The sequence below is a fragment of the Triticum urartu genome, chromosome 2 (genome assembly GCF_003073215.2).
Source record: "Triticum urartu cultivar G1812 chromosome 2, Tu2.1, whole genome shotgun sequence".
Taxonomy (NCBI): Eukaryota; Viridiplantae; Streptophyta; class Magnoliopsida; order Poales; family Poaceae; genus Triticum; species Triticum urartu.
The window spans coordinates 9,230,626-9,247,802 of record NC_053023.1 but is presented as its reverse complement, the minus strand read 5'-3'; the positions used below and the strand labels follow the sequence as shown (position 1 = coordinate 9,247,802).

The window sequence follows — 17,177 nt, the reverse complement described above, 5'->3', positions numbered from 1 at the left end:
CAAGAATAATGGTTGTTCTATTTATATGAGAGATATGTCTTATGGTCATGCTCTGATGGTCAATGGTTTATTCTTAATGAATCTCGAACGTGATGTTACACATATTCATAGTGTGGATACCAAAAGATGTAAAGTTGATAACGATAGTCCCACATACTTGTGGCACTGCCGCCTTGGTCACATTGGTGTCAAGCGCATGAAGAAGCTCCATGCTGATGGACTTTTAGAGTCTCTCGATTATGAATCATTTGACACATGCGAACCATGTCTCATGGGCAAAATGACCAAGACTCCGTTCTCCGGAACAATGGAGCGAGCAACCAACTTATTGGAAATCATACATACAGATGTTTGCGGTCCAATGAGCGTTGAGGCTCGTGGAGGATATCGTTATGTTCTCACTCTCACTGAAGACTTGAGTAGATATGGGTATGTCTACTTGATGAAACACAAGTCTGATACCTTTGAAAAGTTCAAGGAATTTCAGAATGAGGTAGAGAATCAACGTGACCGAAAAATAAAGTTCTTACGATCAGATCGTGGAGGAGAATATTTAAGTCACGAATTTGGCACACACTTAAGGAAATGTGGAATCGTTTCACAACTCACGCCGCCTGGAACACCTCAGCGTAACGGTGTGTCCGAATGTCGTAATCGCACTCTATTGGATATGGTGCGATCTATGATGTCCCTTACTGATTTACCGCTATCTTTTTGGGGATACGCTCTAGAGACAGCTACATTCACTTTAAATAGGGCACCGTCTAAATCCGTTGAGACGACACCGTATGAATTATGGTTTGGGAAGAAACCTAAGCTGTCGTTTCTAAAAGTTTGGGGATGCGATGCTTATGTCAAGAAACTTCAACCTGAAAAGCTCGAACCCAAGTCGGAAAAATGCGTATTCATAGGATACCCTAAGGAAACCATTGGGTATACCTTCTACCTTAGATCCGAAGGCAAGATCTTTGTTGCCAAGAACGGATCCTTTCTGGAAAAAGAGTTTCTCTCGAAAGGAGTAAGTGGGAGGAAAGTAGAACTCGATGAAGTACTACCTCTTGAACCGGAAAGTAGCGCAGCTCAGGAAAATGTTCCTGTGGTGCCTACATCCACTGAAGAGGAAATTAATGATGATGATCAAGGTACTTCAAATCAAGTTGCTACAGAACTTCGTAGGTCCACAAGGACACGTCCCACACCAGAGTGGTATGGCAACCCTGTCCTGGAAATCATGTTGTTGGACAACGGTGAACCTTCGAACTATGAAGAAGCGATGGCGGGCCCCGATTTGAACAAATGGCTTGAAGACATGCAATCCGAGATAGGATCCATGGATGAAAACAAAGTGTGGACTTTGACAGACTTGCCCGATGATCGGCAGCGATAGAAAACAAATGGATCTTTAAGAAGAAGACGGACGCGGATGGTAATGTTACCATCTATAAAGCTCGACTTGTCGCTAAGGGTTATCGACAAGTTCAAGGGGTTGACTACGATGAGACTTTCTCTCCCGTAGCGAAGCTGAAGTCCGTCTGAATCATGTTAGCAATTGCCGCATACTATGATTATGAGATATGGCAAATGGACGTCAAAACGGCATTCCTTAACGGTTATCTTAAGGAAGAACTGTATATGATGCAGCCGGAAGGTTTTGTCGACCCTAAGAATGCTAACAAGGTATGCAAGCTCCAGCAATCCATTTATGGGCTGGTGCAAGCATCTCGGAGTTGGAACATTCGCTTTGATGAGATGATCAAAGCGTTTGGGTTTATGCAGACTTATGGAGAAGCCTGCGTTTACAAGAAAGTGAGTGGGAGCTCTGTAGCATTTCTCATATTATATGTAGATGACATACTTTTGATGGGAAATGATATAGAACTTTTGGACAGCATTAAGGCCTACTTGAATAAGAGTTTTTCAATGAAGGACCTTGAAGAAGCTGCTTATATATTAGGCATCAAGATCTATAGAGATAGATCAAGACGCCTCATAGGTCTTTCACAAAGCACATACCTTGATAAGATATTGAAGAAGTTCAATATGGATCAGTCTAAGAAGGGGTTCTTGCCTGTGTTGCAAGGTGTGAAATTGAGCTCAGCTCAATGTCCGACCACGGCAGAAGATATAGAAGAGATGAGTGTCATCCCCTATGCCTCAGCCATAGGGTCTATTATGTATGCCATGTTGTGTACCAGACCTGATGTAAACCTTGCCGTAAGTTTGGTAGGAAGGTACCAAAGTAATCCCGGCAAGGAACACTGGACAGCGGTCAAGAATATTCTGAAGTACCAGAAAAGGACTAAGGACATGTTTCTCGTTTATGGAGGTGACGAAGAGCTCCTCGTAAAGGGTTACGTTGATGCTAGCTTCGACACAGATCTGGATGACTCTAAGTCGCAAACCGGATACGTGTATATGTTGAATGGTGGAGCAGTAAGCTGGTGCAGCTGCAAGCAGAGCGTCGTGGCGGGATCTACATGTGAAGCGGAGTACATGGCAGCCTCGGAGGCAGCGCATGAAGCAATTTGGGTGAAGGAGTTCATCACCGACCTAGGAGTCATACCCAATGCGTCAGGGCCGATCAAACTCTTCTGTGATAACACTGGAGCTATTGCACTTGCCAAGGAGCCCAGGTTTCACAAGAAGACCAGGCACATCAAGCGTCGCTTCAACTCCATTCGTGAAAATGTTCAAGATGGAGACATAGAAATTTGTAAAGTGCATACGGATCTGAATGCCGCAGATCCATTGACTAAACCTCTTCCGCGAGCAAAACATGATCAACACCAGAACTCTATGGGTGTTCGATTCATCACAGTGTAACTAGATTATAGACTCTAGTGTAAGTGGGAGACTGTTGGAAATATGCCCTAGAGGCAATAATAAAAGGATTATTATTATATTTCCTTGTTCATGATAATTGTCTTTTATTCATGCTATAACTGTGTTATCCGGAAATCGTACTACATGTGTGAATACATAGACACCAATATGTCCCTAGTAAGCCTCTAGTTGACTAGCTCGTTGATCAACTGATAGTCATGGTTTCCTGACTATGGGCATTTGATGTCGTTGATAACGAGATCACATCATTAGGAGAATGATGTGATGGACAAGACCCAATCCTAAGCATAGCACAAGATCGTGTAGTTCGTTTGCTAGAGCTTTTCCAATGTCAAGTATCTTTTCCTTAGACCATGAGATCGTGTAACTCCCGGATACCGTAGGGGTGCTTTGGGTGTACCAAACGTCACAACGTAACTGGGTGACTATAAAGGTATACTACGGGTATCTCCGAGAGTGTCTGTTGGGTTGACATGGATCGAGACTGGATTTGTCACTCCATATGACGGAGAGGTATCACTGGGCCCACTCGGTAATGCATCATCATAATGAGCTCAATGTAATCAAAGTGTTTGATCACGAGATCATGCATTACGGTACGAGTAAAGTGACTTGCCGGTAACGAGATTGAACGAGGTATTGGGATACCGACGATCGAATCTCGGGCAAGTAAAATACCGATTGACAAAGGGAATTGCATACGGGATTGATTGAATCCTCGACATCGTGGTTCATCCGATGAGATCATCGTGGAGCATGTGGGAGCCAACATGGGTATCCAGATCCCGTTGTTGGTTATTGGCCGGAGAGCCGTCTCGATCATGTCTACATGTCTCCCGAACCCGTAGGGTCTACACACTTAAGGTTCGGTAACGCTAGGGTTGTATAGATATGAGTATGCAGTAACCCGAAAGTTGTTCGGGGTCCCATATGAGATCCCGGACGTCACGAGGAGTTCCGGAATGGTCCGGAGGTAAAGAATTATATATAGGAAGTGCAGTTTCGGCCATCGGGAAGGATTCGGGGGTCACCGGTATTGTACCGGGACTACCGGATGGGTCCCGGTGGTCCACCGGGTGGGGCCACCCATCCCGGAGGGCCCCATGGGCTGAAGTGGGGAGGGGAACCAGCCCATAGTGGGCTGGTGCGCCCCCCAAGGCCCACCCCTTGCGCATAGTGTTGAAACCCTAGGGTGGGGGGGGGCTCCCCACTTGCCTTGGGGGGCACTCCACCCCCCTTGGCCGCCGCCCCCCTAGGATATTGGATCTCCTAGGGCCAGCGCCCCCCCCCCTAGGCCCCCTATATATAGTGGGGGGGGGGGAGGGCCTCAAACCCATGCCTTTGGTGCCTCCCTCTCCCTCTCCAACACCTCCTCCTCCTCCATAGAGCTTGGCGAAGCCCTGCCGGAGTACTGCTGCATCCACCACCACGCCGTCGTGCTGCTGGATCTCCGTCAACCTCTCCTTCCCCCTTGCTGGATCAAGAAGAAGGAGACGTCACGCTGACCGTACGTGTGTTGAACGCGGAGGTGTCGTCCGTTCGGCGCTAGGATCTCCGGTGATTTGGATCACGACGAGTACGACTCCCTCATCCCCGTTCTTTGAACGCTTCCGCTCGTGATCTACAAGGGTATGTAGATGCACTCCTCACTCGTTGCTAGATGAACTCATAGATGGATCTTGGTGAAACTGTAGAAAAATTTTAAATTCTGCAACGTTCCCCAACAAATTTACCTCCACCATTTGTCATGAGTTTGTAAACTTAAAATGTATGACTATGTACTACTCTTTATGACTATGTGTTGATGTTTAGATGTGTTGTTGTTTACAATAAAGTGTTGATGTTTATAAAATATGTTGTGTTTATGATGCGTTGTTGTTGAAAAGTATGTATTGATGTTATTATATGTTCTTGTTTATAAATTATGATTGTATGTTGTTTTTTATGATTATGTGTCGCTCAAATTGATATTATGCAAACATGGGTATTTTTTACCGCGGATACTCATTTACCCTGATGGGTGACGGGCATGAGAAAAATTTGTACCCTTTAATGGGTATAGGTACAGATGATGAATAAATTTAATTGGGATGGGTAAGGGTATAGTGTAACTCTACCCGTAACCAAATCCTGCAGGTGCCATCCCTAGATCTGCTAGACATGGTATAACCAAATTTCGTTGGTGCAACTCAAATAAAATAAAATTATTTGACATGGCCCAGTCGCGGTTGGGTCTCGGTAGGAAATCCCCAAATCTGGTCATCCCCATCCTCGTTCTGCTCAGCCATGGCCGAGGAGACCGCGGCTGCTCCGCTGAGCCTCCTGTCCGCCTCCGCCGCGACCAGCGGCGCCATGTATCTTCCCCGTTGCCCTTCTGCTCGTGCGGAGCTTCTCGTCGCCGATGGCAGTCGTCCTCCACGCACGGCGCCTAGCTAGGCCGACCACGAGCACACAGTTCAAGCGCCTCGGAGATCGCCGCGGACTCCACCGGAGCGCCGGGGCGTCGTTGCCCGCGGACAGCTCCACCATGCCCGCCGCTCTGCTATGTGAGTTCTTCCGAGTTCCCTTTGTTGAATTCGAACAAATTTTAACCTCCGGATATGGTCGAATTTGTGCATTTTAAGGCTGTTATTTTGAACCTGGTGCTAATTAAGCTCGGTCTAGCCTCCTGTAACATGGCCTGAGATTAGAGTATTGTTGGTCCACCCGACTGAGTGCACCTTGGACACTAGCTACCATCCATCGTCTCAAGTCAATTATAGTACCGCACAATGGTGTGGTGTCCAGATGCAGGCACATGCTTGAGACTATATTTATGCACCTCATCTCATGTATAGTGGATCATCCTTCAAATTATGTGCATCCAGCGTGTACCCTCACATGCGACTCCTCGCTGTTATCAGTGTTCTTAATTTCTTGTTTCTTTGGATACTTGTTGAGAGTGGACAGCAAGCTAGTTGGCATCCCTTGTTGGCTCCTGTAACATGGAAATGGATAGCATATTCGTCCAACATTCTACTACTACAACTCAGTTGATCTGAACTCACTAGCTAGCAGTGTCATACTCTTCAGTCCAGGTGTTCGCTTCCTTCAGAGTTGGGAGGTACCATGCCACCACTTTGCTACCATTACTGATTTACTGTCATTACTGATTTTATGTATCTTCAGCTATTGTGTTGCAGGACCAAGCTCGCAACAATGGCTGGAGGGGCGTTAGGCTTCTGGAATGACTGGGCGTCCCAGATCTCGGTTCTCTTGAGCCTCTTCTTCCAGGTGTTACTCCATATATTTGCTAACATCCGTCGGCGTAAAGACGGCTCATCTTGGCTGAGGGTCCCCCTCTGGGTGGCGTACCAGCTGTCTGACTCCACTGCGACATACGCCGCCGGCCAGCTCCTCTTCAGTGGCGCAACAAAAGACCACCACCTCATTGCCTTCTGGGTGCCGTTCCTCCTGTTGCACCTCGGCAGCCCGGATAACATCACCGCCTACGCCCTCGAGGATAGCAAGCTCTGGGGGCGCCACTTGCTAAGCCTTGTGGTGCAGGTCCTGGCAGCTGCAATTGTCCTATACAGGCATATCGTCGGCGGCGGGACCTTGCTCATGGTGGCTGCCATCTTGATATCTGTTGTTGGTGTTGCTCATGGACCTTGCTCATGGGCGCTCCGGTCCGCCAAGTTCAGCAACCTCCAGAGCTCTCTCAAGTTACGGACACATGACATGCATCACCAGCAATTTTATACTGAGCATCAAGACTGGTACAACGATGGCGACCCAGTCCTGCAGCATGCTCACTCCCTGTTTCATATCTGCAAGCGTGGGATAGTTGATTGCGTGATCGCAGTGGATGAATCAGATAGCGAGAATGAGGTGGATTCTCAGGACATCAAAATAATCCACGGCCTTTTGAAAGACCGTGAACAAATGTGGAGGGTGATGGAGATGGAGCTCTCCCTCATGTATGATATCCTGTACACTAAGGCAAGTGCGGTCCACTGTTGGTTTGGCTACTGCATCCGTGTCATCGCACCACTTGCCATTGCCACCTCTCTCGTGTTGTTCCAGTTGAGCAGCAAAGATGATTACAGCCTAGTCGATGTTGTCATCACGTACATCTTGTTGGGTGGCGCCTTGGTCCTGGAGACGAAATCGCTCCTTGTCGCACTAGGGTCAAGCTGGGTGTTTGCCTTCTTGTGTGCCACACAATGGGATTGGCTCCGGCATTCTGCTCTGTGCGCTGGAAGATGGCAGCAGCTTCGGCACACACTTTTTTCTCTCCGCCGGTCCTGGCCTGGCAAGATGATCATGACAGGAAGTTCGAGGAGGTGGTCAGGCACCATGGGGCAGCGCAACATGTTAAGGTCTTGTGCCAGACAGGCGGATCCGACGAGTCAACACCTCAGCAATCTGTCCAAGATGCTGAGCCTTGGTAAGTGGTGGGACAGGAGGTACTTGTGGACCATCGATGTCTCTGAGAAGGTCAAGAAGTGTGCACAGAGTGTCACAGCAAAAGATATGAACACAATGGGCTTGCTCAGGACTAGATGGGGTGAACGGGCACTGAATGAGGAGGACTACCCTGGGCTGTTGAAGGAGTTGGAGGGTTATCATGGAGTTGACTTCCATGAGAGTGTCATCAGCTGGCACATCGCCACCGACTTGATCCTTGCTAAAATAGACCGAAGGGGTGATCATGTGTCTGACAACCATGTGGAGCTAGTCAGCGTAATGTCCAACTACATGATGTTCCTCCTCGTGGACTCCCCCGACATGCTACCAGGCCTTCCCCAAAACTGGTTGTATGAGCAAACCTGCATACAACTGAAGAAGATATGCACTAAACACATTGGTGGCTCACCTGGTAAGAGCTTCCGACCACACCATCACCGTGGCTGGAAACCTTCTGAGCTTGAGAAGGAGATCGCCATTGACATACTGAGCGAGTTTGAACTCTCCAACGTCAGCAATCCTCGGCTCACTTATGCGCGCGTTATTGCTGACAAACTGCTTCATAGGAAGGAAGATGTGGTTTTTGCGCTACTATTGCTGTGGGTAGACTTCCTGTCCTACGCAGCCAACCGGTGCAACAGGGAGGCGCATGCGAGGAATCTCGGCAGTGGCAGTGAGTTGCTGACCGTCATGTGGCTTTATCTAGAACACCTCCACCAAGTAAAAGAAAGAAATTACAGATCCTTGTATAATTCACTGTACTAATGAATGTGCAGAAATATCTTCACTTTCTGTATTTTGTAAACTTATCTTTCTTCAGTTCAGTTCAGTACGCTTTGTTCTCGCTCAGTTTGTGCTTTCCTATGATGAATATGTCAGAGTACAAGGTGCCCATTCACATGCTGGCTAGCCCAGCAATGATCCAGTGAACAAATTGTGTTGTACATGGTTTTCGTTGCAATGATGATCTGTGACCAAAATTATGAACAAGTTCAAAAAGTAGATGCAGGTCTGGAAGTTTTAGCTGCGGGCTGTCCAGTATTTGCATATCAGTTGTGCGATTTATTTCATATCAGTTCTGTGAAGTACGTAGCAGGTTCTGGCGAAGTTCCTCTAATAACAGCAGAGCTTCAGGTGCAGGCAATGCATTGGAATTGAGCGATGGAATCACCAACGGCGCACACTTTTTCTCTTCGCTGGTTCTGTACTGGCAACATGATGATGACAGGAAGCTCGAGGAGGTTGTCAGGCACCATGGGGCAGCACAACGTGTTGTTGCCATGTCAGTGCAATGCGCACCCGCGTAATCTCTCACCATCTAATCTCTAATCAACTGTTTTTTTGAAAGGAATTTTGAAGATCTGTGGTTTGGCAATGCTTCTCTTGCTATTCACTTTTAGACCTGCTTTGTAGCGAAATGAGAAGGTGGTAACCAACAGGAGGTTTGATCTGTAAATTAACTTTGACAAGAACATTCTCTGATGGTTTGATCTAAAAATTGTCATCTTTCTTTTTGTTTTGAAGGAAATTGTTACTTCTCTGAACATAAATAGAAATGTTGAACTTCAGAGAGGTGTAGTGCTTCTATATCCCGCTGACTGTTTTTTTCTTGGAAAATGTAATTGTTTTGGTTGTGTGGTGGCTTCCAAGTCATGCAATCAATTGTCTGGTACCCCTTAGTGTAACATGTCTGTAGGTAGGTAATATAGTACTGAGTGACAAAAGACAGCATTTGGTTCTGATTACTATTTCTTCTGCTGCAGTTACAATGCATTCCAGCCAATGCAGCGAACTTGGAAGCAGAGTTGCTGTAGAACAACGCGAGGTATTGCTGCCTCCTGCTGTACTGACTGAATGACCGGGCTGCTCGTCGTTGCTCTGCCAAACTCTGCCTGGAGCATCTAGGCTGGCCTTGAAATGGGGCACTCGCCAGTACGACTCGTAGCAACATCAGGTATTTGCGTTGCCATCTAGAGCTTTCTTTTGCTAGCAGGCCATCACTATGCTCTATTCTTATACCGTTTTGTCAGAATTGTCTTGCATATGTTTTTTACTTGTCAGTTGCATCACCAACAATGTTATGAGCAGTGTGACTGGAACCAAGAATGCCACAGCCGTCGATACGAAGATCCATGGATGTCTGATGTTGTGTGCTCTCATTGGAATAGGTTGCCCATCAGACTAAACAAGCCTTCCGTGATGCAAAAAAGGTCAGTGCGCAGCTTTGTATGAGTAGCTTGTACAAATTCACCCTCACGAGGAAAACCATGATGGTCATGGATGCTGTGAAGCTTCTGAGTTGGTGATGAATTTGCAAGCAGTAGAATTAATAGAACCACTTGGAGGGGTCAACTCGGCTAGCCATGACCAAGGTTGCCAAGAAGTGCAATAGCTTGCTCGTCTTCCCCGCCAGATCATGATCGTCGAGTGATCATGCTTGTCGAGTTTGTTGCCGCGGTATAGTGGGGTGAAAATAACATACATGACCATGTGGACAAGTACGGCACCCAGCAAGGCTATGAGCCTATGACATAGTCGAAGACAAAGGCACAAGGCACTTGTTTTCTAACGTAACATGGCAGTAGTAATGTTTCCGCGAGTTCTGAAGAAACTTAACCTTTTCTGCAATCCGTCCCGTTGGCAATGCACAGGTTTGATGACTAGTTATCCTAATTCTTTTTGGACGCGACAGCATGGAAAAACCTACCAAAAAGATGTAAATGCAAATATTGTGATACTAGAAAGTATAATCCTCGTAGCAAAAAACTAAACTAGAATACATAATTGCTGATTCACCTATCTTTTTACTGAAGGTGCATGTGCAGCTGTAGTAGAAAAGATGTGCAATTGCAGTTGACTGTTTTTAGCTGGACCGTTTTCACGGTGGCTTAAACTGCACTCTGATACGAAGATAAAGACATAATATCCCACCCCCTAACAAACTAGATTCAGTAAGTACCTTAGCTCTATCTGCACATATGCACTTGCTAGTGATTATTGAGTGCTTCACAGCTAGTTGAGCAGTTTAGAATTAAATCATTAACTATACATTTGCATGTGACGTGTTCCCATCTCCTCTGTTTAAGGTAGCCGCTATAGCTTCATGGTACATAGACGAGCTTCTTACCGTGCGAGGTTAATTCGTTGATCGGCGAGCCAACCTGCGCGCGGCCGGTATGTTATCTTGGACCTCGGCTTTCAGACATGTAACATTAATTAGCTTGCTAGCCAGTAGCTGGAGACGCATTGTGTATCTATATCAGTTTGCTCCAAATTGTTAGTTTTTTTGGCAATGAATTTGGTTATTTCATGGAGAATGAAGTGATTGTGCCTAGGTTTAAGTTTATAAAGACGATTACCTTGTTAATTCATCAATATGGCCATACATTATTGCCCCCTCAATTTTTTTCCTGAGTCCGCCCCTGAGTTCAGGAACCTTTTCCCAAAACCAGTAGAACATAGAACAGAAACCTAGGCTACACAAGCTAAATGGGCTGGCGCACTCCATCCTAGTGCGAAAGAGCATCTATTTGACGTAGCGTCTGTCAAATAGAAGGCCCATGAAATTCAAGAAAGGTCCATATGTAGCGCGTGAGGTGCCAACAAGAGCCCCGCCATTGTTCTAGATGGACCAGCCCATCTGGTAGTTTTGCCTTTCCTCGCCAAACACGAGCTCCCAGAAGCTTCTGTTCCTTCTTGTTTTTATGATTTTTCCAGTCTATTAAATGGATTTTGTTCCTCTTTCATTTATTTTCATTTTATTTTGAATCTGTACCTACCTTTTCAAATCTTGTGTTTTCTTAATTAAAAATTAATTTTTAAAATTAAAGAACCTTAAAAAATACATAAATATTTTTTTGAAATTTCTAATTTTTTAAAAATTAGCAAACATTTTTCAAATTCATGAAGAGGTCTTTATAAAATTCAGTTTTTGAAACATTTCTTATAGTTTTATAATTTACGAGAAATTTCTAAGTCCATTAATAATTTTTTATTTTAGCAAAAAATTGAAGTTAATTAAAAAAGTGCCATGTTTTTTCCGTAAGAAATTAGAGCAGCAAAAAGTAACAACATGAACAAGCAACTGATAACACTCCTCCTCATTGTCCCTGGCCACGAGCAAAGGTATATCGTGCACAGAGGAGCACCTACAGAGAAAAGGCTTATCAATCATGGCAGTACAACGAACACCAGAAATAAAAATTATGTCTAGATACATAGACCACCTAGCAACGACTACAAACACTAAAGTGAGCCGAAGGTGCGCCACCGTCATAGCCTCTCCATCGCCGGAATCAGGCACAACTTGTTGTAATAGACAGTCAGGAAGTCGTCGTGCTAAGGCCTCGTAGGACTAGCGCACCAGAATAACATAGGTCAGAAGGATTCAACCCAAAACACACGAACGTAGACGAATAACGACGAGATCCGAGCAAATCCATTAAAGATAGATCCGCCAGAGACACACCTCAACACACCCACCAACGATACTAAACGCACCGCCGGAATTTATGAAGATTTTTAAAAATTTGCCTGTTTTGAAAAGCATTTCTTATAGCTGTAAAATTTACAAGTAATTTATAAGTTCATTATTTTTTCAATCCATTAATAATTTTTAATCAGCAAAATTTTCAAATTAATTTAAAAATGTGCCATGTTTTTTCCGTAAGAAATTAGAGCAGCAAAAAGTAACAACATGAACAAGCAACATGAATTTGCGTTCTTTCTCAACTACTTTAATTGTTTTCCTACTTTCTCATCTGCTTCGCGCCCACTCCTACTACTGATGTAGGATCCTCATGTGAGAGGCGGCAGAAGCCGAGCTCGGCCCAATGCTACGGCACCAACTTGACATCGGATTAGTCGCATGGCGGTGTTGCGGATGCCAACACTCTTCCGGTTGATTGCATGAGCGAGTGAAGAGGAAGGACTTGGGTGGTGCGGTGCGGTGTGACTGGACCACAAGAACTAAGCAAATCAGGAGGAAAACGAAGGGTGCTAACTAAACTTTCTATGTGACACACCCAGTCAGCATAAAAAAAAAATGGGGCAGAAGGTGGCATAAGTTTGCATAAATGGGTTATAAATTACGAAAAATCTCTAAATGTGTTAATGTATGCCATGAACACGTAACTTGGGGCAAAAAAATTGAAATTAACTCTTGATTTTATACAATGTTTCTCAACTACTTCAATTTTTTTCCTACATTCTCATCTGCTTCGCGCCCACTCCTACTGCTGACAATTGCTAAGCCCACCCGAGACGACATTCCCGCTACCCCCCCCCCCCTCCCCCCCGGCCCATAAAATAAAAATCTACGGAAAAAGAAGTCATAGATGAATATGGATATTAGAACATTGTTTACAAAACAAGCATCACTTGAACTTGTACACACATATATACACATGACCACATTACTCACACACCCACGCTGATGGTGAGATATTTTCACATATATGCTATTAGTTCTTGATTTTTTAGCACATATTTGCCATATACAGAGTATTAATTACCAGCGTATAACAATGACACACCAACACACAGTTTGATTACAAACTCGTTAGTTTACGTGCATGCGTGCTAATTAACTATTGACCTTCTCCTATAAGTAACCATCACTTTTCCCCTGGGTCCTGGTAATATTTTGTCATTCTCTAGCTCGGGGAAAGGAGAGATCAACTCAAGCTCAAAGTTCCTCAGCAAATAGCTCCATATGACCTTGATTTGCATGAAAGCATAATCCTGTCCCAAGCAAGAATACCTCCCAGCACCAAAAGATATGTCCGAAAACTTGCCGCCGGTTTTGTCCTGTTCTCTCCCCGGGCCAAACCGGCATGGGTCATACATATTAGGGATCTTATAAATGTAAGGTAACTTGTTGCTGACCGCTATGGAGCATGCTAAAGCATGCCCTTTTGGAATCTCATATTCCATGCCATCTCTGGTTTGCACCGCGAATCTCTTGTGTGCATGACGAAGTAGTAATGGCCTCGGAGAATAAAGCCTCAGTGCCTCTTTGATACAGCAATGCAAGGTATCCATCTTTGACAAGATGGTGTAGTCTATGGGTTCTCCATTTTGCTCAATGATTTTCTTCTGCTCTTCCATGGCAGCTGTCATGTACTTTTGATTGCTTAGCAGTCAAGCTGTTTTCAAATAGTTCATGGAGGAGTCTCGACACTTCTTCCAAGTTGTTGCCTTTGATCTCATTGCCAAGCAAGCATCTGTTTGCGATCAACACGATTAGGTGGCCAAGCTCATGCTTTAAATCAACCGTACCACTTTGTCCCCATTTCGCAAAGTAGTCCTACATACAAAAGTTCCCATATCAATCAACTAATAATCATAAGGCGGAGTAATTAAATGGTGCATATCAATCAAAATAGAGGAACTTGCGTTCCTAATCAGGTTGCGTACATCTCCTGAGGCAGAGGCCGGCAAAGATATATCTTTATTATCTAAAAGTAAAATTACCTCCACTACGCAAACCATGGAATGAACATCTCTTCGCAACCTCGCCGGCTGTATCGCCTTGGTACAAAACCGGATCTGCTCATTCCTGGAAGCCATGTCCACACCAAACAGAACTCCTGGACCGAGGACGGGCACAAAGATCTTAGCTGTATCCCCGAAGTCGATCTCGGATGGTGATCCCTTGAAGAAATGAGGAGTGACCTCTGGCCCAACCAAAAATGTCACCTTCAAAATTTGGTCACATGTACGTGAGTTTGTAACTCAGAGAATACTCTTAAATTTAAGATTTGTTCCATCTGCAAAATAATGTTAATTAAGGTCACCTTCTTTAGCCCGAAAAGGTTCACTGTGAACACACTTCCCATCTTCATGTGTAGTTCATGGATTGCAGCATGTAAACCCTTCTTGGGCGTCACAAGTGTGAGCAGGGCTGCCATTAGAGGAGCTCCACTCACAACTTGTGGCGGGCGCAGAGTAATTGGTGATCTTTTTCCTTTGCGTGTAAGATGAATGGTTCTGATTCTTGCAATGATCTTGGAGATGATTGTGGTGAGAAACAAAAATGCTATGGTAAAGCATGCTGCCGTGTGTATTGTGATCCCATCCATGTCCATATGCATAAGCAGCGCTCAACTTTATGAAAACCTGGCTAATGAAAATGAGTAAATTGATTGAGCTGAGGATGAAGGAAAACATATGTAGAATGGAAGTTTTTTAGAAGTTACGTACTGATGAGAGAGAGAGAGAGAGAGAGAGAGAGAGAGATTACATACGTACTAATTGTTTGTGCTTGAACCAGGCGTAGCTATAATCCTACAACAACTAACCAGATACAGACCTGCACTGAAGCTGAAAAGAATTGGAAATAGGATGAACCGTTTGGAGGTGGATGCATGAGAAGAACTACTTGTCGGGCAGGACAGGCGTTTTATAGATGCACCGAGGCTTCTTGACTTGTCCGGTCTCATTTAATAGTCGTTGCTGCACCGTATTGTTTACTACTACAAAGTGCCGGTTCAAAACTAAAACTGAACTAATAGTCTGTCTTGGTCCTAAAAAAGCAATTGACCAGTTGCATGAAGGAAGAAAAATGCAATTAACCTTGGTGTGACGCAAACTACTCATGACTAGTCACAAACTATATATTCATTCATGAGAAATGTTTCTATAGCTCATGTATCTGAATAATGGATTCTCCACGTGGTTTGAGGTTTTGAATATCTTGTGAACTAATTACCTGGTAGTTTTGAATCTTGTACGAGGAATGATGGTGTGACTCAAACTCTTCTCTTAGTGGTGTCACGTGGGAGTTTTGTTGAGTTGGGAGAGATAGAAAGGAGACCTGCTCCAGTGCTCCCCCCTAACCTAATTTCGGAGGGGTATTTTTGTCCCCGCGAATTTGTTTTTTTCCTGGCCCGCCGCAACCCAGATCCAAGCCCTGTCTAGCCCTGTATAACCCAGACCGTATACGTACAGTACCCTGGTCCGAAAAAGAACATCACACGACCCCATGTCCACGTAAGACCTGCCGAATCCAATCATTCACACGAGCAGCTCCATCAATCTCGCGAGCATTGACGCAGCTCCACAAGTCACGTAGTAGATCTCCAGCGGCGACTATCTCGTCGCCGGCGATCTCGTCGGACAGCGGGCGCGACAACGTCGTGAATCTCCAACGAGCGCGCACAGGTACCGCATCCCACGTCCCCCCTCTAGTCTCGCTCGCGGCAACATCGAACGAACTGCCGCCGCCAGTGGTAGTGGTTAACCTAGCGGGGCGGGTAACCTAGCTACCCGGCGGCGCATGCGATCGTGGATCTTGTTCCGGTAGTGCTGCTCCTCGTGATCTGGGTTCACGTAGCGTCGGTTGCCGTCGGCTGTGCGCACCACCGGTATCGTTATTTGATGTGGCGGCTAACCTAGGTATCTGGCGGCAGAGGTAATCACAGATCTGAATGGCCATCTTCCTTACTAAGTTGGGCAGATCTGAACGGCCTCGTTTGCGGTTGTTTACATAACATCCGTGATCGTGTGCTATGTGTTTTATATTTCATCATTGATAATGTTTGCACATGTGATGATACATAATATTGGTTGTAGGAAATGGCGGACGAGGAGTTAACTGATATCATGGTAGACATGGAGTTTGGAGAACTAATGAAAGACTGGATAGAAGATTGGTCAGATGATGAAAATTCAGATCGTGAAGATCGGTCAGAGAATGGGAACGAATGGGACAATCTTAATGTGAGTGGCATTGTCATGTTGTAATTTTTTGGTGGCATCCGACAACATTAAATCTTTGTGTTGAAAATTTATAGATCGATGAGCTTGATGATGATCTGGAAAACAACTCGGAGCTCTCGAATGAAGATTACATTAGTCAGGTACGTAAGTGAAAAAATTTGTTGGCATGCAAATTGAATTTCTTTTGGAATATTATATGATAAGTAATTGTGTATTTGTGTTGTATTTTTCAGTTCATTTCCGAATGTCAGAATGCGTACGACTATTACGATGAATCCGACGCGGAGACAGGCCTTAACGACGAATCATTAGATGCACCTGGTTCTGGGGAGTCCGAGTCGTCGGTCATCATGAGTGAGGTATGTGTGTAATCAATGTTCTATGGAAGTAAGTAATGTTAAACCTTAGAAATCTGTTTTCATGGCTGTGGTTTGATTGTGTAGGTGACACAAGATGATGGGACAAAGAATGTCCAAGATACTGCCAGTGCAGATGATAAGAGGGATATGTTCATGCAGATAATGAAAATGACCTTTACGTCTCACGATGCTGCGTATGATTTCTACAACAGCTATGCTAGAGATAATGGTTTCAGCATTAGAAAGAATAAGGTCAGGTATAGCAAAATAGAGTCACGTCATATGCGTTATAGGTCGTTTGTTTGTTCAAGACAAGGGAAACGTGACAGCAAGTTGCTAACCGAGGAAGGACACAGCCGTAGGCTCAGAGTCGAGACACGCTGCTTTTGCGAAGCGCACCTGACCGTCAAGCTTGACCAAAAGCATGGGGTTTGGTATGTTGAAAGTTTTGAGGACAAGCATAGCCATATGTTGGCAGGACCGGACGAGGTGCCTTTTCTTTGGTCCCACAGAAAAATCAAAGAGTACCAGAAGCATGAGATAATGTCCATGGGAGCTGCAGGGATTAGAATTCACGACATGATGGATTGCTTCATCAACAAACATCTATGGTACGGCGGTGTTGGTTTTACCAGACGTGAAATATACAACCTTTGCGCCAAGGAGAAGAGGAAGCTGCTTTCAAAAGGTGATGCTGCCACAGCCATAGGCATCATGGCAAGTAAGAAACAGAGGGATCCTAGCTTCTTTTTCGAGTACAGGCTAGCTAAGGAAGGAAATTTGAATAGGATGTTCTGGTGCGAC

At 45.0% G+C, this 17,177-nt stretch overlaps 2 protein-coding genes across 3 annotated transcripts; one reads left to right on the top strand and one right to left on the bottom strand.

The window, feature by feature from the left end:
* Positions 1–4,803: 4,803 nt before the first annotated feature.
* Positions 4,804–8,142, top strand: LOC125535046. 2 transcript variants are annotated; one of them, XM_048698107.1, is made up of 2 exons: positions 4,804–5,390; positions 6,013–8,142. In XM_048698107.1, exon 2 carries the CDS (start codon positions 6,043–6,045, stop codon positions 8,056–8,058), a length of 2,016 nt encoding a protein of 671 aa, XP_048554064.1. In that variant the 5' UTR covers positions 4,804–5,390; positions 6,013–6,042; the 3' UTR covers positions 8,059–8,142. The 2 variants fall into 2 exon arrangements, with proteins under 2 accessions (XP_048554064.1, XP_048554062.1); XM_048698105.1 differs by having other exon boundaries at positions 4,804–5,947.
* Positions 8,143–13,248: 5,106 nt separating this feature from the next.
* Positions 13,249–14,387, bottom strand: LOC125540619 (obtusifoliol 14-alpha demethylase-like). The gene is made up of 3 exons (XM_048704222.1): positions 14,091–14,387; positions 13,768–13,992; positions 13,249–13,600 (listed from the first exon to the last, which is right to left on the bottom strand). Exons 1-3 carry the CDS (start codon positions 14,385–14,387, stop codon positions 13,376–13,378), a joined length of 747 nt encoding a protein of 248 aa, XP_048560179.1. The 3' UTR covers positions 13,249–13,375.
* Positions 14,388–17,177: the final 2,790 nt, after the last annotated feature.